This window comes from Pinus tabuliformis, chromosome 3_1 (assembly GCF_031772625.1).
Source record: "Pinus tabuliformis cultivar Carrire ecotype Pingquan chromosome 3_1, CPIR1, whole genome shotgun sequence".
Classification (NCBI taxonomy): domain Eukaryota; kingdom Viridiplantae; phylum Streptophyta; class Pinopsida; order Pinales; family Pinaceae; genus Pinus; species Pinus tabuliformis.
In genome coordinates this window covers 911,896,656-911,919,003 of record NC_142301.1, presented here as the reverse complement: position 1 = coordinate 911,919,003, position 22,348 = coordinate 911,896,656, and the positions used below count along the sequence as shown (strand labels likewise).

At 34.2% G+C, this 22,348-nt stretch overlaps 1 protein-coding gene across 1 annotated transcript; it reads right to left on the bottom strand.

Moving 5' to 3' along the window:
• Positions 1 to 8,169: 8,169 nt before the first annotated feature.
• LOC149190614 (uncharacterized) lies at positions 8,170 to 8,655 on the bottom strand. Its single transcript, XM_089410564.1, has one exon. The coding sequence runs from the start codon at positions 8,653 to 8,655 to the stop codon at positions 8,170 to 8,172; it is 486 nt and encodes a 161-aa protein (XP_089266690.1).
• Between the last annotated feature and the right edge of the window lie 13,693 nt (positions 8,656 to 22,348).

The following is a 22,348-nucleotide window of genomic DNA, read 5'->3' as shown; positions in this document are numbered from 1 at the left end:
GAATTGAACCTCTATATTTAGTAGAGCGATCTAGAGGGATGTCAAACAACTCCCCACGAACATCAATGTCCTCAGCGGCTTCTTTCACCACCTCCCAAGTATCTGGGCCTATAACCTCATGCCTCCTAATCCTCCGTATGAATTGTAGGAGGTGGTTATGTGGGCTTGACCTCCGGTATGTCACAATCAACCTATTGATGCTATCCAACATAAAAGACAGTGCAAGATGAGTTAGTGAATTGGAAGGGATGTTATGTATCTCTTTTGTGATCCGCGTATGACAAGTCATAACATCCTCCAATGTGATATGAGTTGTAGCATCATCCCACGAAGGGATTGATGCTGCACTCTGATCTTCAACTTCGGTTGCTGATGGCTTGCAAATCATAAACATAATTTAACATATATAATTAACAAACTAGAAGCATAATAACATATACATTAAATTCAAACACATCAGATGAAGACAATTTAAAAATTAAAGACAAATTCAAGACATAAACACATAAAGTTTAAAGAGGATTTAAAAATATATTAGGTGTACCTGAAATAGGCAAAGAAGGTCCACTAGAGGTAGCATGATTATCCAAAGACACAAAAACACTGCCTCTGACACTCTGACTAACATCAGAGACAGGATCTATAAGTGGAACATGAACTATCAGTGGGCTACGTGATCTATCACGAGCTCAACCACGTAAAACATAACCCATCGCACTGTGTTGGAATGTAGTTGGGGCATGTATATGTGATGCCTCATTATATTACATACAATACATATAAACTAATCCAAGAAAAAAATGCTCGCAAAAAAACCATTTCTAAACTCAAGAAGAATAATCTAGCCTAAAGTCCTAAACGTTAGAGTCCATTTTTTGATAATTTATCAACCAAAGTATTGTGTTCAATGTAAAAACAATTGAAATAAGTGATCAAATCTACCTTCGTATTTTTTCTCATTTCTAAATAATGCATTTTATTCATAACGCATAAATATGTAAATATATATGTAAAAAATTGAAATAAACCTATTTACAAAACTAATAAAATTTCATGCCAACCAAATACTCCAATAGATTTTAAATTCTCAATGTTTGACTGACTCGTGACATGTACTAGGCGCAAGCACATAAAGACAATGTTTCTTGTACAACACACTACATAATAAAACAATATGGTACAAATTAGAATAGAGTCTAAATTCTTTTATTCACTAAACCAAATGCATTTTTCATAATAAATTTATGTATCTATCAATGATGCATTCTTGAAACATAAACTTATATATTTAATGTTTTAAATAATTATGTTATGTTAAATGTTACGTGTTACACTATGTTATATATATAATTACATATGTTATGCCAAATATAGAATTATCTCATATATATATATATATATGATGGTATAACTTTGTAATAATTAAATATATATAGTTATATTTGTAAACTATAATTATAGTGATGAAATATAATTGTAATTATGTTATCTGTCATGTCATGCCATGTCCATACCCCCATATATATATATATATATGAGAGATATGTTATAATTTTATAATAGTTAAATATATATAGGTATATTTAAATCATAATTATTAAATAGCTTTATTTATATATATATATATATATATATATATATATATATATATATAATTAAGTTATAATTTGGTTATATATATATGAATGATTAATATTTTATTTTTAAAATTAGAGTTGTATTATATTTATTATTAAAAAATATTTAAAATACAAATTAATTTAAATTTAAAATAATAAAATAAGAATTATTATTTTATAAATAGAGTTCACTACAAGCAATTATATTCATAATGTTAATATCAAACTCTTAATTTACTTATTTATTGGTTATAGTTTGGTTGTTTTCTGTTTTGGAGTTTTTTGGGTATATTTTTAGTCAAATTTGCTAGAAATTTAAAATACATCTTAAAAAATAAATAAATTATTTCACAAAACTTTTTAATTAGAAAAAAATGTTTAACCTGGAATAATTAGAAAAAAATGTTTTTATTAAGTGTTTTGTAGGTTGGTTTGGTGGCTTTTTAAGTTGTTTTGAAGAGTTTTTTTATGGTTTTTTTGTGGTTTTCTTGGTTGGTTTTGTGATTTTCTAAGTTATTTTGAAGCATTTTGTTGTGGTTTTCATTTTTTTGTATAGTTGCATTTTTTTTCAAATTAATTGATTTTCATGGTTTTTGCATATGGTTATTTTTTTAAATTAATTTGTTTAATTTTACAAAAATAAATAAATAAGAAAAACTAAAAAGATAAAATACCTACCTTAGTTTGAGCTTCTAGGACCTTAATGGGGTCATTGGCGATATTGATTTAAATATTCCATGCTTCAATTGCTCGATCGAGCTTCAATACTCTCGGTCGAGCTACCGTCACACTCTCGATCGAGCCTTAAAGCTTGATCGATCCATAATGCTCGATCGAGCATTATAGCTCAATTAAAGGTTTGTTTTTAACTCTCAATCAAGCTACCTTTTTAGTGCCCAAAGAGCTCAATCATGGAATCATTTTTTCCATCTAAACACGCACTCTTTCACCAAAAAAATAATGTAGCTCCATGCTTCCACCCAAACAAACACTTCTAGTCTCTCTAGACACCACCTGTAAGGTCTTCGCAACTCAGGCAGACGAGCGTCGGGTGCGACGGGCACGCGGGCACTGCGGGCGCACATCGGTGCGACGAGCGGGCGGACATGCGACGGGCGGGCGCTCCACTTGTGACGATATGCGACAATCCTCCGGACATATGCGACGTTAAGTGCGACGATAGGAGCGCACATAAAAAAATGGCTAAGTGTTTAGAGCGAGTTTATATGCGTTGGAGTAATGACTTGCAAGCCGACTTGCAAGAGTCATTCGTTGGGCGTATGTACATTGATGTGGGGGTCAGCCTTAAGGCTGCACAACCCCCCTTAACACATACGTTGATGCATATAAATGAAAGGTGAAGGGAGTTCATTTCACCATCGACATTCGCTCACAAGACCTTCGCATAAGAGGAAGAAGTGCGCAGTAGGGGTAAAGTGAATGCGCATATCTCATGCGCATTGGACTTAGAGATTGCGCAGATTGTCTTAGTTGAAGGTTGGCAAGGAGTGCCGTGTATTGGGTGAATTCTGAAGGGCAGTTTTGTGCGGGACTTAAGGTGGAGTTCTTGGTGTCTCGGGTGAGCACCCTCCTACCGTATGAGGTTGGCACATGTATTGTAAAGGCTGTCTATGCCTTGGTTGTAAATTATTCTAAGTATAGACTTGGAGTTTTGCCAAGTATACTTGATGATGTATTATTGAAGAACTGTTATAATATATTATTGTTGGGCAGACTGTTCGGGAGTTGCCCCTCCCTTTATACTTGTTTGCAATTGTTGATGTTCTTGGTTAATTGCATATGGATAATGAATGAGTATGGGCTTCATTAAGTATAAAGGATAAATGCATTTACTTGGTTGCGAAACACAAACTAAGTAAGGACAAGTGAATTAGGCTTAGTCCATGTGCACGAGTATTGTTAAAAAGAAAGTGTTCGGTGGTGCCGCACCTCGCTGGCACGGTTGAAAGACCACCGTAGGCTTGGGGGCATGACAGTTGGTATCAGAGCTAGTCTGAAGACTTGGAGAAGTCTTGCAGGAAGCTGGGCGAAGCAAGTGTGTATACACTTGGAAATTTGACAGGTGATATTGAGGCTTGAACAAGGTTCAGGTGTTGAAGCATTTGAAGGTAGTTTCAAGACTCGGTTTGAGCAGGGTTGCTCGTGACAGTGACAAGGGTACTTGCAGGTGAAGGAAGTCGTTTCACACGAAGTGGAACAAGGGCCGGTTCACGGTTGCAAGGAACTTGGTGAAGCTGGTAAAGGTTGGAACCGGGTGTCGTAGAGTTGGGCAGGCGGTACTACGTGCTGGTCATACGATTTGGGCACTTGTCAGGTGGGCAAGTGGGACTGCGTGTGGGCAGGTATACACGGTTTGGGCGTCTGTGGACCAAACGAAGTACGAACCGGGGAAGACGAAGTACAAGGCATGGCAAGTTTGGGAGAAGGTGAAGGGAAGCTCTTGCTTACCTTATACAGGTTGAAAAGGTTGAAGGAAGAGAAGCCCCGGATCCGAAAAGAACTTGAAGTCTTGGAGAAGAATGTTGAAGGAGAGCTTCTTCAACTTGGTTGGACAATGGAGCAAGGTGAAGTTGCAGATTGTGCTATCAAGGAAGAGGAAGTGATGATGATTGAAGATGTTGCAGACATGACCATGATGGAGGATGAACTTGAGATTGATCAAGTTGGACCAGGATCGTGCAGTTTGCCAGCATGGATGGATGAGGATACTCATATGGAGGAACCTCATGACGATGATGATGAAGTAAGTATTGACACTTGTGTTTCATTTGGGCATTTGGTGGATGGACCATATGCAGGGAAGGGCAAAGCCAGTTTGCCTATGCTATGGAGGATCTTACCATGGATGTTTATGATGAGACCTTGTATGGAGAAGCAAGGATTGTCGATTGTTGCAGGACTTGTTGGGGTTGTTTGTGACCTTATGGTAGAAGGTACAAAGGCCTGTGACAAGGGTGGAACTTGATGATCGTTGTGGATGATTGGGTCATGCTTTAGCCACTTTGGCTAAGTGCCCGGCATGACTCATGGACAGATTGGAGGGCACACACTTGGGTTGCTTGGGTGGACTTCTCATGGCCGAGACCAAGAGCAAGTCTTGGTGGAACCTTTGGTGGAGGAGCTATGATGGAGAAACTCATGTGATGATGATATGGTTGGGTGACCGAGTTCACTAAACCGAAGATTGTAGACTTGGATGAGGATGACCGATTGTTGTGATGGGTCTACTTAGTTAGACTACATGGGCAAATTAGTCATGGGCATCAGGTTGGAGGCATGGAGCATGGCAGTCTTATGCAAGGACATTGTGTGGGAGCACTTGTAGAGGTGTCACTTATGGGCATCCAATGAGGAGTGCCAAGACAGGAATGTTGTGCAGATGGATTTGCTGATGTGACATGGGGACTTATCACTTATGAGCCGATGGAGAGGTTGTGCACTCTTGTACAACAAGACCATGGACTTGGATGGAGTTGTGAGCAGGCTATGGAGCATTCCTACTACATGGAGAGCTGAGGCATCTTGTAGAGACCTTTGGGTCGAGACTTGTATGCTTGCTGGGATGTTGATTGGGGATGATTTATGGAGCTCATGATGACATGAGATTGTTGTGACTTTTAGGGACTTCATATATGGTGGACTTAGAGGATCTGATGCATTGAGGAGCTGAGGTCAGAGACTTTGATGCATTATGGGATGCATACTTTCAAAGTACATGTATGGGCATGGCTTGGAAGAGTGACTTGATGTGAAGGATCGATATGAGACACTTTGGAGTGATGGAGTTACGATGATGATGATACCTTGGTGGCAATACTTGGGACATGAGTTGAGCCAAGACTCAACTACCTTTTTACATGAGAGCTGATTGATCTATGATCATGGGCAGCACATGGATAGATGAGGCAAGTGTATACTTGTTTCTATGGAGACTTGAGGATTGACACATTGTAGATATGATGGAGGTTGCTTCATGGGCATGGATGTGGCATAACGAGAGTTGGAGTTTGATGAGATGGTCTCTTCATATGGAGGAGATACACATATGGATGATGTTGGGATAAATGTGGCTAATTTCATGTAGCACATTGACACCAAACATCATGGATGACATGTTGCAGTTGAGATGAGGACTACTTCATGGGCCTGAGCATGGTTTACTTATATGGATGGATTCTTGATCGAGTTCAGGATGTGACAGGATGCTTTGAGGAACGACTGATGGTGGCATGAGGATGTGCATTCTCATTGTTTGGGCGTGATAATTGGATTAGCTACCCAACTAGTTCAGACATGGGGGTCGACAGTGTGCAGAGATGTGTTAGCATTATGTTGGAATATCATGGCAGCAGTTCACATGGAGACACATGATGAAGACAAGAGGTCAGCAATCATGGATTGAGATGACTTCTGATATATGACATGGTTGAGGTGTGTTAGCACTTGTTGACATATCATGGGCAGTTTTGCACATGGTGGTGATGACATGATGGAGTTGACACATTGTTGCGGTGGACATGTAGCTTGAGTTGGAGGGATCAACCTTCCGTGGTGGAGAGCAGCATGGGGAGATTGTGACAGGGTGGTCGATGATCATGGACATCTGATGTACGACATACATTGGTATGGAGTATCTTGGTGACAGTTGGTTGCTGAGATGAGACATGGTGGAGATGGAGTCCTACATATGCAGGGATGTTTGCCATATGTGAGGGGAGTTGACATCATGGATATTGATCTTGGTGGATGGCTACCGAGATGGTATGTTGTCGAGGACGACAACGATTTCAGGTGGAGGAGGATGTAAGGTCTTCGCAACTCGGGCAGACGAGCGACGGGCGCGCGGGCACGGCGGGCGCACATCAGTGCGACGAGCGGGCGGACATGCGACGGGCGGGCGCTCCACTTGTGACGATATGCGACAATCCTCCGGACATATGCGACGTTAAGTGCGACGATAGGAGCGCACATAAAAAAATGGCTAAGTGTTTAGAGCGAGTTTATATGCGTTGGAGTAATGACTTGCAAGCCGACTTGCAAGAGTCATTCGTTGGGCGTATGTACATTGATGTGGGGGTCGGCCTTAAGGCTGCACAACCCCCCTTAACACATACATTGATGCATATAAATGAAAGGTGAAGGGAGTTCATTTCACCATCGACATTTGCTCACAAGACCTTTTCATAAGGGGAAGAAGTGCGCAGTAGGGGTAAAGTGAATGCGCATATCTCATGCGCATTGGACTTAGAGATTGCGCAGATTATCTTAGTTGAAGGTTGGCAAGGAGTGTCGTGTATTGGGTGAATTCCGAAGGGCAGTTTTGTGCGGGACTTAAGGTGGAGTTCTTGGTGTCTCGGGTGAGCACCCTCCTACCGTATGAGGTTGGCACATGTATTGTAAAGGCTGTCTATGCCTTGGTTGTAAATTATTCTAAGTATAGACTTGGAGTTTTTCCAAGTATACTTGATGATGTATTATTGAAGAACTGTTATAATATATTATTGTTGGGCAGACTGTTCGGGAGTTGCCCCTCCCTTTATACTTGTTTGCAATTGTTGATGTTCTTGGTTAATTGCATATGGATAATGAATGAGTATGGGCTTCATTAAGTATAAAGGATAAATGCATTTACTTGGTTGCGAAACACAAACTAAGTAAGGACAAGTGAATTAGGCGTAGTCCATGTGCACGAGTATTGTTAAAAAGAAAGTGTTCGGTGGTGTCGCACCTCGCCGACACGGTTGAAAGACCACCGTAGGCTTGGGGGCGTGACACCACCCCTACCAAGCCCTTGCCATCTAGCCTGAAGACGCTGAACAAGGGAATGTCCCCTTTCGTAGTGTTTGCGAAGGCGAACCATCAACACCCATGTTGCGTGATGGCCTCGACGTAAGGTTCTATACAAGGCCATACTTTAAACAAAAGGAGAGGTCGATGATCGAATTCATAGCTAGACCATATAAATGCTAGACAATTTGCAGCTGAAGGGATTTTGAACCACTGGCGGTTGAGCCCGACTCCACTGACTTCCAACGCCTTAGAGGGAGAAGGATTTGCCATCTGAGATCCCTCCTATATGTGTTGCAATATCATAGCCTACAACATCTCCTTCCAAAGATATACAAAGACAAAAATCCCTAGCTTCGCTCAGTGATGCATAGTGGCCATTCGTGCATAGACTTCTAAGAGGGATTGTTGGTAATATTACTATAGCAATAATTATTAGTGCGGAAAGTTAACTTTATGTTTAATAAGGTTTTCCAAAATTAATTCATTAAACTTCTCTCTCACCAAAACCTTTAAACTCAAGTTTTTTTCATAGAAAAAAAAGCTTTATGTATTATATAAGAGATATAAGAACTGATGATACATTCTATTTCTGATTATGCAGATCAGAGCAATGATCCCATAAATATATGAGGAAATAAAGCCTATAATTTGTAGAGCTATATAATGTCGCTGGTATCAAAACTGATAATGTCTGATATCAAAAACTCAAAAAATATGAGACTGTCTTATGTGTAATGCATTAAAGGTCTGGAAGGGAAAAATCAGATATCTGATAATGGGAGTCATCAGATACAATTTCGAGATGCCAATATTCAGAAATAGAAGAAAGACCCTTTTTTGAAAGACCGTCTGCTGTAATGTTTTCGTCCCTATTGATGTGCTGAATAGAGCAATTCTCTAGGCAGGTCCAGTAGAAGTGTATCCTATCTCTCCATCCAGACAGATGTTGAGCCAGAATGAAGTTTTTCTGATTTACTGAATCAACCCATAGCTTTGAATCACCATAAAAAGCCACCTGCTGAATGTCTAGGAATATGCAAAATTTTAGAAGACCTGAGAGAGCCATGGCTTCAGCCAGATTATTGGTTCCCTGACCCCCATGCCAGAAAGCAGAGAAGTGAGAGTTAGCAGATATCTTTATGTGGAAGCCACATCCACATTGGCCCTGTTGAGCTGCCCCATCAAAAAAGGCTGATGGCTGATGAAGATGAGCTATAGAAAGCATGTCTGAGGATGTGATTGAATTCTTCACTTTCTTCTGTGGGAGCGATTCTACATAAGCAGAGATTAAATCAAAAACTTTAGCTGGGGAATAATTGGAATGGTTAAAGATGCAAGAGTTACGCCATTTCCAAATAAACCATAAGGATATGATGCCTATTCTACGCCATAAAATCTGTTTCTTGCTGCAATCAACGAGCCACTCCTGAATCGAAAACTGCCTATCAAGTTTGAAACCATAGGCACTTTCTAAATCTTGCCAAATTTGAAGTGAATGCTTGCATTTAAGAAAAATGTGAAGGTTCGATTCCGCCTCTTCATTATTTTAATTGATTTATCAAAATTGTGTTTTAGTTCCCCTCCTAAGACAATCTTGAAGTTGGAAGAAACTAATCACTGGAAAATGTGATAAATAAGAAATTGAATTAGTATTCGATAATGCAATTATGTTTCTTCTCGTGGAATTTAAAGGTTGTGGGAAGATATATTTAAACTTAGATTTAATGTACACTGTTTAAATTAATCACTCGCAGAGATTGTGAGCACTTTATTGTTTAGTGTTATGTTATTGTTGAAAGCAATGCAACTACTTAATTATTCTAAATTATTTATCATTATATTTTCAATGAAAATAATCACCATATTGTTTTGTGTTATATCATTACATTTTTCTATCAATAACTAAAAGATTCTTCTCAAGGTTTAGAAGACTAATCAATAATTGACATTTTATTTAGTTGAATCATCTTAATACTAAATATCTCACATCATTGATCATGCTCATAATTTCTCTTATAGGCAACAAAATAACATATGATGGGTGTGCATGGGTGCTCATAATTTCTCTTTTCACTACCACGGGATATAACCCTTCCCATTTAACATGGCTCTCACTTAATTAGTAAACCCTTCCCATTTAACATGGCTCTCACTTAATTAGTAACATTTGGAAGCTTTTCAAAACTTCATAAATATTGTTTAGAAATTGAATCAAAAGGCATTTAAACTTATTTTATAATTAATTTTTTTTAATGAATACACAAAATTTGAGTTTTAATTATCTTTATCATCACATACTTTTGAAGATGGAGGAAATTGGTTAAAAGTAAAAATAAAAGTAGTGAAGAAGTAATTGAATTGTCACCTAATTAATATTTACAACAAAAACCAACATTTATTAATGCAAGGGCTAAAATAATATTTATAACAAAAACCAATATTTATAATGCAAAAGATTAAATGTATTAGTAATTAGAAAGAGTGCCTCAAAATCTAGATCCATAAATGATATTCCCATCAAAGAATTTATTCACGAAGCAATATCATACCACCTGTGTTCAAACTGGGAGATATATATTGAGGAAAAAATAACATAATATATTGAACATATAATAGAGGGTAAAGGGTCTTTACAAAAAATAGAGCTTAAAGTTAATGAAAAATATTAGAGGGTATAAAAGATGACAATGAAAAAATGGATACTTACAATATGTAGTGAAAGTAGGGTTTTTTTTAATTGGGAAGGTGTATTGGTTTTGTATTGATAGGGGTTAAATAAATTGATTTTTAGAAGTATTTTCCAATATGTAGTCAAATTAAGGGTATTGTTTATTATGTCATGAATGGACATGCTATATCAGAGGTTTATTGAGCGGCAATTCCCATTTTAGAAAAATATCGTCATATCTATTAACCCATGTGTGTGGGTGTGTGGAGGTAAAAACATCCCCCTATTTGAATGTATTTTAATCTTAAACAATGACTATTGAATCAGGTAAGAAAATGATCTCTCTCTTTATATATATGAAAAAATGACAATGAAAAAATGGATACCTACAATATGTAGTGAATGTAGGGTTTTTTTAAATTAAGGTGTATTGGGTTTGTATTGATAGGGAGTTAAATAAAGTGATTTTTAGAAGTGTTTTCCAATATGTAGTCAAATTGAGGGTATTGTTTAGTATGCCATGAATGCACATGCTATGTCAGAGGTTTATTGAGTGAAGCCCCCGCAATTCCCATTTTAGAAAAATATCATCATATCTATTAACCCATGTGTATGGGCGTGTGGAGGCAAAAAAATCCCCCCTCTTTGAATGTATTTCCATCTTAAACAATGATTATCGAATTAGCTAAGAAAATGATCTCTCTATATATACATTCCTTCAATCTTTAAATAATATTCTCATTTTAGATAACTATTATTAAATTTGGTAATATGTTAAGGCAATTTTGAAATAAAAAATTGAATTAAAAAGATGCATTATCAAAAACAATTTTAAAAGAATCAACATAATTGAAGATGATGATGTCAACTATGAGAATAAATATTTTTATAAAGAAAAGAAGAAAACTATAAACACTTAAATTGTACATCTATTTACACTTGAAATTTTAGTAAATCTATAAGGAGATAAGTTGAAAATATAATTAAAAAATAGTTCCTTTCTTTCTCTTTAAAAATTGATAACTGAAATTTTATTATTTTTTTAAGATGCTCATTCTAGATCTCAAATTTCCTCCAATAATAACTATCTCTATAAGTGAGAGAAAAAATATATTACTCCAATCAAATTTACCATTATTGTTTCTATTTTAAACAATTAAAAAGATGCGCTAGAAAGTCAATCTCAATTTTAAATAACTCAAATTAATTAATGCAACATTGTTCTTCAATTTTTAAATTAATTTGATAATTATATCTTAAATAAAAACGTAGTGATTTATTGGAAAGTGTCTTATTAATTTTGAAGTACCAGATGCACTAAAGCATCTAGTTGGAATGAACACATGCTTCTTTATGGATCACCATTTCAGGTTGCATGGTTTTTGTAGCTATAATATACATTAATGGATAACCATCTATAAAAATTAATTTCAATATGATTGAATTATAGTAAATTTTATTATTATTATATTTTTTTAAAATAATAATAAATTAAATATATAAAAATTTATAATTTTTATTATTAATCATTAAAAAATTATTTAATTGTTTCAATAAACAATAATTAAATAAAATAAAATTAATGATTTTTCTCATTGAATAAAATATTTAGCAATTGTGATATTTTTGGATTCTTCCTTCTAACATATTTATCTTGATAACATAAATCACTTCTAACATATTTATCTTGATAGCATAAATCATTTGAAGCAAGGTTAACGATAAATTATCTTGAATGAAAAGTTAACTTATATGGAATATAAAATAAGCATAAATTTTCTTAATGGCTAACCATCCCATTTGCATTTTATTATAAATTTTTCTATATAAATCATCTTAAATAAATAAATAATCTTAGTCATTCCATTTTGCTCACGACCCATTTTTCAAATCAGCGGAATTAATCCATTGTGTTATCGAGACAGGAGTATTGGTTTGTTGCGAGTGTTAAGACCCTGAGATTATAATTATATTATTATTAATAATAAATGAGATAATAAAATATTATAATTAATTATTTAAATATTATAATACAGATGAAATTTAGTTTAAGGTTAATTTATTAATAACGTTAATTAAATATATATATATATATATATATATATATCATTTTTATTAGGTTGAAGATTTTTGTGATCCATAATGTATATAGATGCTTTTCAGATTAATCACATAAAATTATCATCTTTCTTTATGAAATTTTAAAATGGCATAGACTAATTTATAAATTAAATGTAAAATTTGACAAAGATTTTTAAAAACTTGAATTTAAGATTTTTAATCTATAGAGTTGCCCCATGGCTTTTAGGGTGTTGAATTCATCCCGGGTTGGAATTTGAAAACAGACACAAATGTCAAATTTTGTAGTTTTCATACCTCTACTATCTCTCTTTACAGTGTCAAAAAAAATCTGACGGTTTTTCATTGTATTTGATGGGCAAATAGCACAATTATCCCGTCAATTTCTATCCCTAAATCAACTTGTACATTCAAAAATATATTTTAAAAAACAAAAATTGATCATCTTATTTTTCCTCTGGAAAATATTATTTCATTTATAAATTAAACTATACCTTTAACTATATATAATTATTTGTTATTAATGAATTTTAAATTTTAAATATTCATATATATATAATTATGAATATTATATTACACATTGACAATTCATAAAACCAAGGGAAGTTGTTACGCATGAGTTTAAAAAAGAAATACTAGAGGCCACTCGGAAAGGTTAAGAATCTTAAAATATGTGATGTGCTAACATGTCACGTTCATATAGGATCTTAAGCAGTTCATGAATCTGAACAATAACTTTTATTTATAATTTTTTTTAGAAATTTGATAGGAAAGACAATTAATTTAATGAAAAGTAAGTTCGGGGGAAATTTCGATTGTTTTTAGTTTTTCTGGTTGTAAGTTATTTAATTAGATATTTAGGTTTATTCTATAGTTAATATGTGTAAATTTATTTATTGAAATTTTGTTTATGTCCATTAAAATTACAAGGGAAAAAGATTAATTATATAAAACATTTAAATAATATCAATTTAAAAAAAAAATCTCATAAAAAAATTAGATATTTTTGTATATATTAAATCTGTATTTAAAATGAATTTTATAATTTCAAAAAGAAATTATTAAAAAATTTAACTATATTTGATAAACAAATCGCCTACCAATTTACTTGATCACAAAGGAGTTGTCTAATCACTCAGAGAAATTACCCGGACAGACAGAAGTAATCAGAATTTGGGCAAAAAAATTCAAAAAATCTTGTAGAGACAGTGTTTGAATCGTGTTTTTTATGGTGGAAATAGATTCAACACCATCAAAAACGTCTAGACCATGTAAAATTTTGAAGTTCAGCAACTATAACTTAGATTTACAAAAATCCTTGTCAAATGTTCGATCAGAATTTCCATAACTTTCCAGGCAACTCCTCCACCTGATTAAACTAAACGGATCACAAAAACACTCAAAATGATAGACTTTACCATTGATTTCAGCACTGGAATTAAATCATCTTTAATTCAGTTACGCCAGAGACTTGACTTGATAATGACCCACGAAAATAAAACTTCTAAAGTATAAGAGACAAAATAGATTAAACGCATTCATTGCGTTCAATAATTGTCATTAAATATTTCACATATGTTTTTGGTCAGCTGATAGGGGCACATGCTATGGAACAATATATTTAAGAAATATATAAAATAAATATTCTGTTACGGGATAATTTGTCTATTAAATACGGTTAAATAGACAATTTGTCTATAAAATATGTTTTTTTTCTCAAATAGTCACCGTTTTTAATTAAAATAAAAATTATGAAAACAAAGTTGTAAAAACAAAATATTATTTAAACCATCTAACAGACCATCTGATTTTGAAATTCCAAATTCCAAGCCTGACAGAGAGTGAAACATAAAGATGGGATCCGACAATTAGGTCGGAAATGATGCATCTATTTTCTTTAGGTTTTATTAAAGATTTAAAAGACTTTTAATTTATAAGGATCATTAATAAGTTTCGTGTTTTTGTAAAATCAATAATAAAACAACCCATCTGTGGTTATGATAATAACCATAAATTGTTTAAAAATATATATATATATATATATATATATATATATATATATATTATTTTTCTTTTAACAAAGTTTTTCACATATTTATCTTATCACATTTTAATATTTTATTAGAAATATTTCTAATTGTTTTTGAGCAATTATTGCATTTATTTAAATTGGGTCTTACAAAGTTTTTAAGAAAAAATATAATTTATAAATTTGAAGAAAATAATATGATTGTCTTGAAAAACTAGAATTCTCATTCTAAAAAGCTTTATGAAGCCACTGACACCAAGGTCCTCATTTCGAATGTTTTTATATAGGATGAAATCTTTTCCCTCGAAGACATAGAGTTTGGGGTTAAGTGACTTACAATTGGGAAAGCTAAGGATAATGAGGGCTACCAAGTTGAAAATTTTAAAATAGGAGGTTCTATCATCACCCTCACATACATAACCTCTTCAATTTGACAGTGAAATGAGGCTTTCCTAGGCCTTGGATGTAGAGCATCATTGTAGCTATGTTTAAAAGTGTGGATAAAAGTATTCCCTTTAATTATAGGAACATACCAATTAGGCCCATTTTAGCCAACTTGTGCAGAATTATTTTGGAAAAGAAGAGGTCAAATCAGGTTTAGGAGATATCATTCAACTGTGAACCACCTTGTTACTGTCACAATCACTATGGAGGAGTGACACAATAATAAAAATAATCTCCTTTGTTTCTTTGTTCATTTAAAAAAGCTTTTGACATCATTCCAAGACAAACCTTTGGAAGACGCTGCAAGAGATAAAGGTTCCTCTTGAGTTGAGGGTCATTGTGACAACATTGCATGAGAACATTTTTTCCACGTTTAGGACCATGGAGGGTAGGTTGAAAGAAATTAACTACAATATCAAAGTTAAGGAAGGGTGTCCCTTGTCCCCTACTTTTTTTAGCATTTGCATTGATAACTTAGAAGAGTGTTAGCCCATTAGGCTAGGATGAACCATGGATTTCTCGCACTGAAAAGCATATTTTGAATAATATCAAGGCCCCACCCATGTTCACAACCAAGTTAAACCACTTACCATGGCTTATGGGTGGTTGTGTTAGAAGAGTGTTTGGAAGAAGTGGGGTGTGTTGGCCCTACTCTCATTGGTGTAGCCATCACTTTTCTTCTTTATGCTAATGATATTTTTTCTTTCAACAAGGGGTTTTTATAATCATGACAAGAAACTGAGAGTCATACAATATCTATGTTTAGATATGGGTATCATTGTCAATACTGACAAAAGTCACGTTAATTAAATTCAGAAAGATCACGTGTGATATTGTCATAAATGAAAACAACAAATTACAAAATGTTCCTTCATATAAATATCTTGGAATTTTGATATCCATCACAAACTCAACTAAAATTATAGCATTGATAAAACAATAGATGAAGAGTGACAAATTTATCATGGACTTCAAAATAATTATAAGTCAACTGATCTTTGGATATGGGAAAAATAAAAAATCTTCTTTGAGACTCTCATCAAGTCCCCTATTATTTTATATGGATGTGAGGTTTGGGGATGCAGTATCTCTAGAGAGTTGTGGAGGAAGATAGAACATAATCTCGAGAATAAAGGAACTACACCCTATCTTGTCCTCCTAATTGAAGCAAACATTTCCCCCATTGCAAACATGGCTATGACTATGTACGTTATGTATAAGAAGAGGTTAAATAACATGGAAGATAAGGGGATTTCTAAAAAAAAATTGTAACTCTAGTCAAAACCACTTTCGACTCAAGCACAGATGACTTAAAAATGCTTAGTCTTGGCTAAACCATTGGGGGGGTAAAGGAGGATATAATTTTGTAAACTAAAGATAAAGTTAAAAATATTATTACATCTAAATTCAATGAGATATTATGGGGTGATAAAGAGTTAGAGGAAAAAGGAAACTAAGATATTATGAGGCGATAATCAACAACTATTGTTTATCACCTCCTTATAATCTGGGCAAAAGAGGAATCAATGGTCTATGGAGATTTTATCTTTGTTTGGGTGAGGTTTAAGACGTTATACATTTCTTATTTCACTTCCCCTTTGCTATTGCCACGTGGAAGTGTGTTCAATTCAGTATAAACATTCAAGTGTGTTGGTACTTCTTGTTTGTGGAAGGATGGATTAGGCGGTGGATGATCGAATCCAAGGATGATATGACTTTTCTCTTCTTTATTCTATGGGGTATATGGAAAGGTAGAAATACAGTGATTTTTTAAGGATGCATCCACAACATTGACAACACATGTGAAAGGATATGTGCATCATATAAGGAATATGGGAGGAGGATACGAGATGAAAAACAACTATGAAACATGGATATCCCACATAAAACACAATATTCGACTGGATATTTTGATGGGTCATCTCAAAAAGAACTTTGTGGATGTGGTGCTCTTATTGAGGTTTAAATGACTACACAGTATAAATTCTTTTAGGGATGTGGTGCCATTACAAATTTGAGGGTAGAGGTGGTGGAACCATGGGGTTTGTTGAACTGTGCAAAGTGTCTTAGTTTGGACGCTTTGAGTATATATGGGGATTTGAAGGTATTCATTGATTGGATCCTCGGAAAAGTTGTCTTTGAACTTCCATTGCTACAAAATTGGTTGAGAAGGATTGGTGTTTTGAAAGATTATTTTCAAAGCATCTCTTTTGCTTATATTTATCAAGAGTTTAACACTAATGCTGATTTTGTATCCAAACATGGGCCTCAAATTTTCTCCTGGTCACATCTATTATGAACCGTTCCACCTAGGGGTGTGCAGACATACAAGTTTCATTTCATTGTTTTGAATATGCTCTAGTTGATTTATGATGGTGACTGCTCAAGTTTGATTTTTTTTATTACACATACATGTGATGGAGTCTATTTTATCTATCATGTGGTGTCCAGATATATACACAATGTTTCTTTTTGTGTTTTTAATTTGCATATGTATCTAAAATAGTTTTCATATTTGAAGAACAGGGACAATGGTGTAGGAATGCTAGCCACATTTTGACATGCTTCATAGTTGACCAAGTTTGATATGGAACAGTTCATAACATTAGACTTATGTAATGGGCTTCTTTTTCGTAATAGAACCTATCGATTTTTCTCTTCTCCAGAAAAAAGGAGGTGATCAACCCAAACCTTGGAAATCAAAAGTATCTCTCTATCTTGACTAGTGTAAAGAACAAAACAAACACTACTAAAATAAGAACAAATTCTCATTAGCTCCATAGTGAAAGTGGGTGTTTGTTAATTCCCAAAGCATATTGTGATTAAATAGTTTATCACCTTTCTGACACTAAAAGGGTTGAAAATGAAAAACATTTTCTCTTAGATTGTCCATTATCTACTCATATTAAATTTAAATTTCAAAAACATTGTTACATTACCAACCTTGTTGACCTTTTTTATGGTAATATGGGAGCACTTCTCTTAATGCTTTTCGAGCATAAAAATAAAATTATGAAAAATTATGAGTAATCTCTTACCTTCTCAAGTTCCAATAAACCATTTTCACTATTAGTAAATGTTAATCATCATTATCATCATTACATATGCATAGAGATCCCTGAAAAATTAAAAAACTTTCCTGCAATAATATAAAATACTAATATTTTAAAATTAAAATAATAATAATAATAAAATTTTCTTCAATTTCAAATACAAAAATTTATAATTTTCAATTATAAAGTTTACACTATTTAAATACTCCAAAAGTTTCCAAAACACTAAATTCATTTTTATATTTAAAGATATAATTCAATAATCTTATAAAAATCATATCACCAAATTTGAAAAACAACCACCCAAAAATTCGCTGCATTAAACTACATCGATCACCAGGCCAATCACTTAATTCCCTTTCAATAAAATTGCTTACCACACACAACGACTAACGTAATCTGTCACAATAATTTATAATTCCGACAGAATCATTATATGGAAAATAACTTTACAACGAATCCAAAGTACAAATTACATTTAACGGATTGGAACGAATCTGACTGATATATTTTATTTTTCTGACTTTTGTGCAGTACTTAAGATATTGAATAAATTAAAAAATTTATAAAAATTAGGATGGATCTTTATTTTAAAGAAGTTTAATGATAATTAAATAAGAGAGAGTAAGGTGGCATTAACATTTTAAATAATGAATTTTGGTAAAGCATCAGGTGTAAGATAAGTCAAGGAGAATATATAATTATCTTCAATTGTCTTTGTCTCATCAATTTTATTAAATTTTGTTAAATTATATATTTTAAAGTGTTTTGGTTTTTTCACTAACAGATGTATTTCTTAAACTGTTTTGGTTAATGATAATTGTATTTTTTTTAATATTCACTTTAAAATTAATTTAGGTCTAATTTTAAGAGTCTTAAGAAAGACAAAATATTTTAGCAACATATTTTTAAGAAAGACAAAATATTTTAGCAACATATTTTTAGCAACAGTGTCTCAACCAATTAATCTAACTCTCAAAATTAATAATATATAATTTCATTTTTATTTATAATTTTCATAAAATATATATATGTTTTTTAACTTTTATTTTTATTTATAATTTTCATACAATTTTATTTAACATTTATGAATTAAAAATTACAATAAATTTATAAATTATATATAATTTTTTAACTTTTATACAGTAATAATTTTATTGATGTTATAAATATTTTTTTATAACTATATAAAGATATAATATATATCTCTGATGGGGTGAGGAATCTAGCGCACGAAGCATCACGTGGCTCATGTTTGTAAACAATTGGCATAAGGGTGGAGGGTCGACCTCCCCGCTCTCTTAAATCACCTGGCGTACAAGGGAGAGTTATGGCATCCGTGTGAAATACCTCAACGCCTTGACTAGCGCGAGAGGCAATGATCTAAGACACGAGATGGGTTATGGCAAATTCATTTGCATTGGAGTTTCAATACGGTTTCACGTTCCTTGTTGGTATTTTTCTTGTCGGAGAAGGAAGGGTCGCCAGTTTTTTGGGGCATGGTGGAAACCCTAGAGTTTCTTCCCAGACTATTGGCTCTACATGTTAGTATCCTTCCTGTTCCAAGGGTGGTATCTCATGTTTTTTTGCTCATGTATAGTGTGGATTTCGAAGGTGCTGACTAGTTTATATTTCTAGTTCATTTGGAAATTGGAAGTTGTGGGTTATTGATTTCTTGGAGGTTGGTAGAGGCGGTATACTTGGTGGTGCTCCTGGGGGTGGTGGCGACTCTGTGTGTGGCGCTCCTTTGTAGGTCGTTGGGTCTATAATTGGGTTGCTCTGCTTCTCAGTGTATGGTTTTCTATGTGTTTTAGGGTGAAGGGAGTCGGGTCCTTGAAGGTCACTACAGTTGCCTCTTGCTGGTGCAGTTGGGGAGGCGTTCCTTGGAGTGCTTCGGGAAGGGTCGGGTATTGCTTGGCCCTTCTTCTTCTGAATTTTCAAACTTACAGTGAGTTTATGTTTCAAACCCTAGGGTGGCAATATTGGTGGGTTGGCGGAAGTCTGGTAGGTGTGTGTTGTTGCTTCAGGGAGGGAAGTGCTAGCTCTTAGCCCTACCTGGGTGGATGGCGGTTTCAGCCTTGGGCAAGGCGGCTTGGTGGTCAGGGGTCAGGTGTGTTTGGAAGGTTTTTGGTGGTTCCTACGTTCTTGACTCTGGTAACGATAATGTCGTTGCTAGTCTAGCCAGTATGTGCTCATCTCCACAGTGAGGGCGGTCCTCCCTCCCAGCAAAGCCTAGCTCGACAAGACGCAGGGACCCAGAAACACAAATACAATCTTTGGACCTGGGAGTGGAGGCATCAGGGGCTCGCCAAGGTGGTAAGATAGTGGAGCGCTCCCAGCAGAAGGTGGATGGTGTGTGAGGTGGTCATGGAGGTGGCGACTCGGTGACGCAGTGTGGGGGACAGTCGCAACAACCACAACGGAGCGGTGACATGCGATGTGGTGGCATGGGAAGGAATCGGTCTGCAGGGCATTAGACACCTGGTGTGGTGGAAATTCAACATTGTTGTCTAGAGAATTGTCGCGAGCTGATACAGTCCTTGCTGGCGCAGTTGGAAATGGTTGAACAGATTCAAAGAGAGGAGCACGTTGAACTGGTAGCCACCTTGGACATAATGCACTACTTCCAGTGCCAGGTTCGAGAATGAGTGGTGGTGGTCTAGCATGGATAGAACCTGCTATCGGAGAAGGTGGAGAAGTTGGAGTCCTGGATGGCTCACTTCAAAGGGCATGTCTAATGCTCCTTTCGTACTCCGCCTCCTCCTGGGACAACCCTGGACAACCTAGATTCTATCACGTCAGATGACTAGCATGACTACAAGTGTACACTGAAGATTGAAAATGTTTTTTTTTTTTTTTTTTTCTCAATCTGAATCTTGATCTGAAAGCTCAACATCTATAAATTTATATTTGAAGTTGTATAAGCTTTCTTTCCACCATTGATTATATTCTAGACATTGTTATTCCATCAATTATATTCTAGACATTGTTATTCCAGTGCAAATAGAAATTGAAATTGATGCCTCAAAATTTAAGTTACATTTCTTCGAAGGTGTTATCGCCAAACAAAAATTGGAGGATATACATTTCTTCTCTTATATTTAATTGTCATAACCTTGGGTTTATCAATATTAATGATAAGATTATAATTTTTGTAGAACTAATCGAGAACTATAATCTTCAATAGATTTGCAGGAAGATCAATATCATTAGTATATAAAGAGTGAATGACAACAAGTTCGACCATGCTAATACAAATGCATACACACTCTTTTAAGCATTGCTTAAATTTATCGATATAGATGCCGAATATGATGTGAGAAAAATGACACCTTTACTTCATACTATTCTTAGAACTATTGTCCACCAACCACACTTTATTTTATTGCATTTTAGAAACAAACTTTTGGTAAAGTCTAATGTCAACACTATGTAGCTTAGGAGGAATATTAATATCTTTTAGTCTTTTCTTGAGCTTGGCTAATGTCAACACTATGCAGCTTAAGAGGAATATTAATATCTTTAGTATTTTCTTGAGCTTGGCTTTAAGTACAATGTTAAGGCTTTTGTAAAATCATTGAAATAACATGTGAGATAATCGTGTTTGTCTTTACTATTTTCACTATAATAACTCTAAAGGTGTCCCGATAAGGTAATTGTAGCATGTTAATCCCTGGAACATATTTGTCTTTGGGCACTTCTATTATTGTCCTTAAGTTATTGATTAATTTTCTTTTAAAAGTTAATCAAACAATTATCCAAAAAAATGATAATAATGATAATTCAAAATTTGCATTGGTCATCTTCATTTATGGTATTTTATTTATGGAATTTAAAATAGAGACAATTCAATTTTTTTGGTACTTTTATTATTGTATTTAAGTTATTGATTAATTTTGTTTTTAAAAATTAATCAAACAATTATCTAAAAAGATGATAATAACAATATTTCAAAATTTGTATTGGTCATCTTTATTTATGGAATTTAAAATAAAAACAATTCAATTTCTATGGAATTTAAAATAAGAACCATTCAAATTTTGGTCCATTTTTTCTAGTCCATTCCTTTTAATGAAGCCTCACTTGAAAACTTAATCGAAAATATATTTAATATAATGCACTATAATTATCGCTATTATTGGCTCCGATGGGATAAGATTTAATTGATTTCAAATTTTTGTTAAAGCCCCCATCGGAAAAACAACACTGCTCTGTGCTCTGGCTACAGACAGTGTTACAGATCTGAAGCAAAACATTACCAATCATATTGGATATCCGATTAATCAACAACATTTATTATATGGGGGCAGATCACTACAGGATTCAAGCTCTATTAAAGATTACAACATCAAGCCAAGATCTACAATCATACTTAATATGAGACTTCGAGGAGGGGCAGCAACTAGTAAACAAGCAGAAGGAGCAACCAGTAAACAAGCAGAAGGAGGCAGTGGGTCCAAATCAAATCTCAACCCAGATTCGCATCAGCAGCATAGAAGTGAAGGAATATCTTACAAGCATATTCTACAAGGGGGAAAATCTCCTACAACAGCTCCAAAGCAAGCTGGATCAGAACCTAGTCCATACATAGTGGAGCAACTGCAGCATACACCAAAACTAACGATAGATATATCAGAAGCAGAGG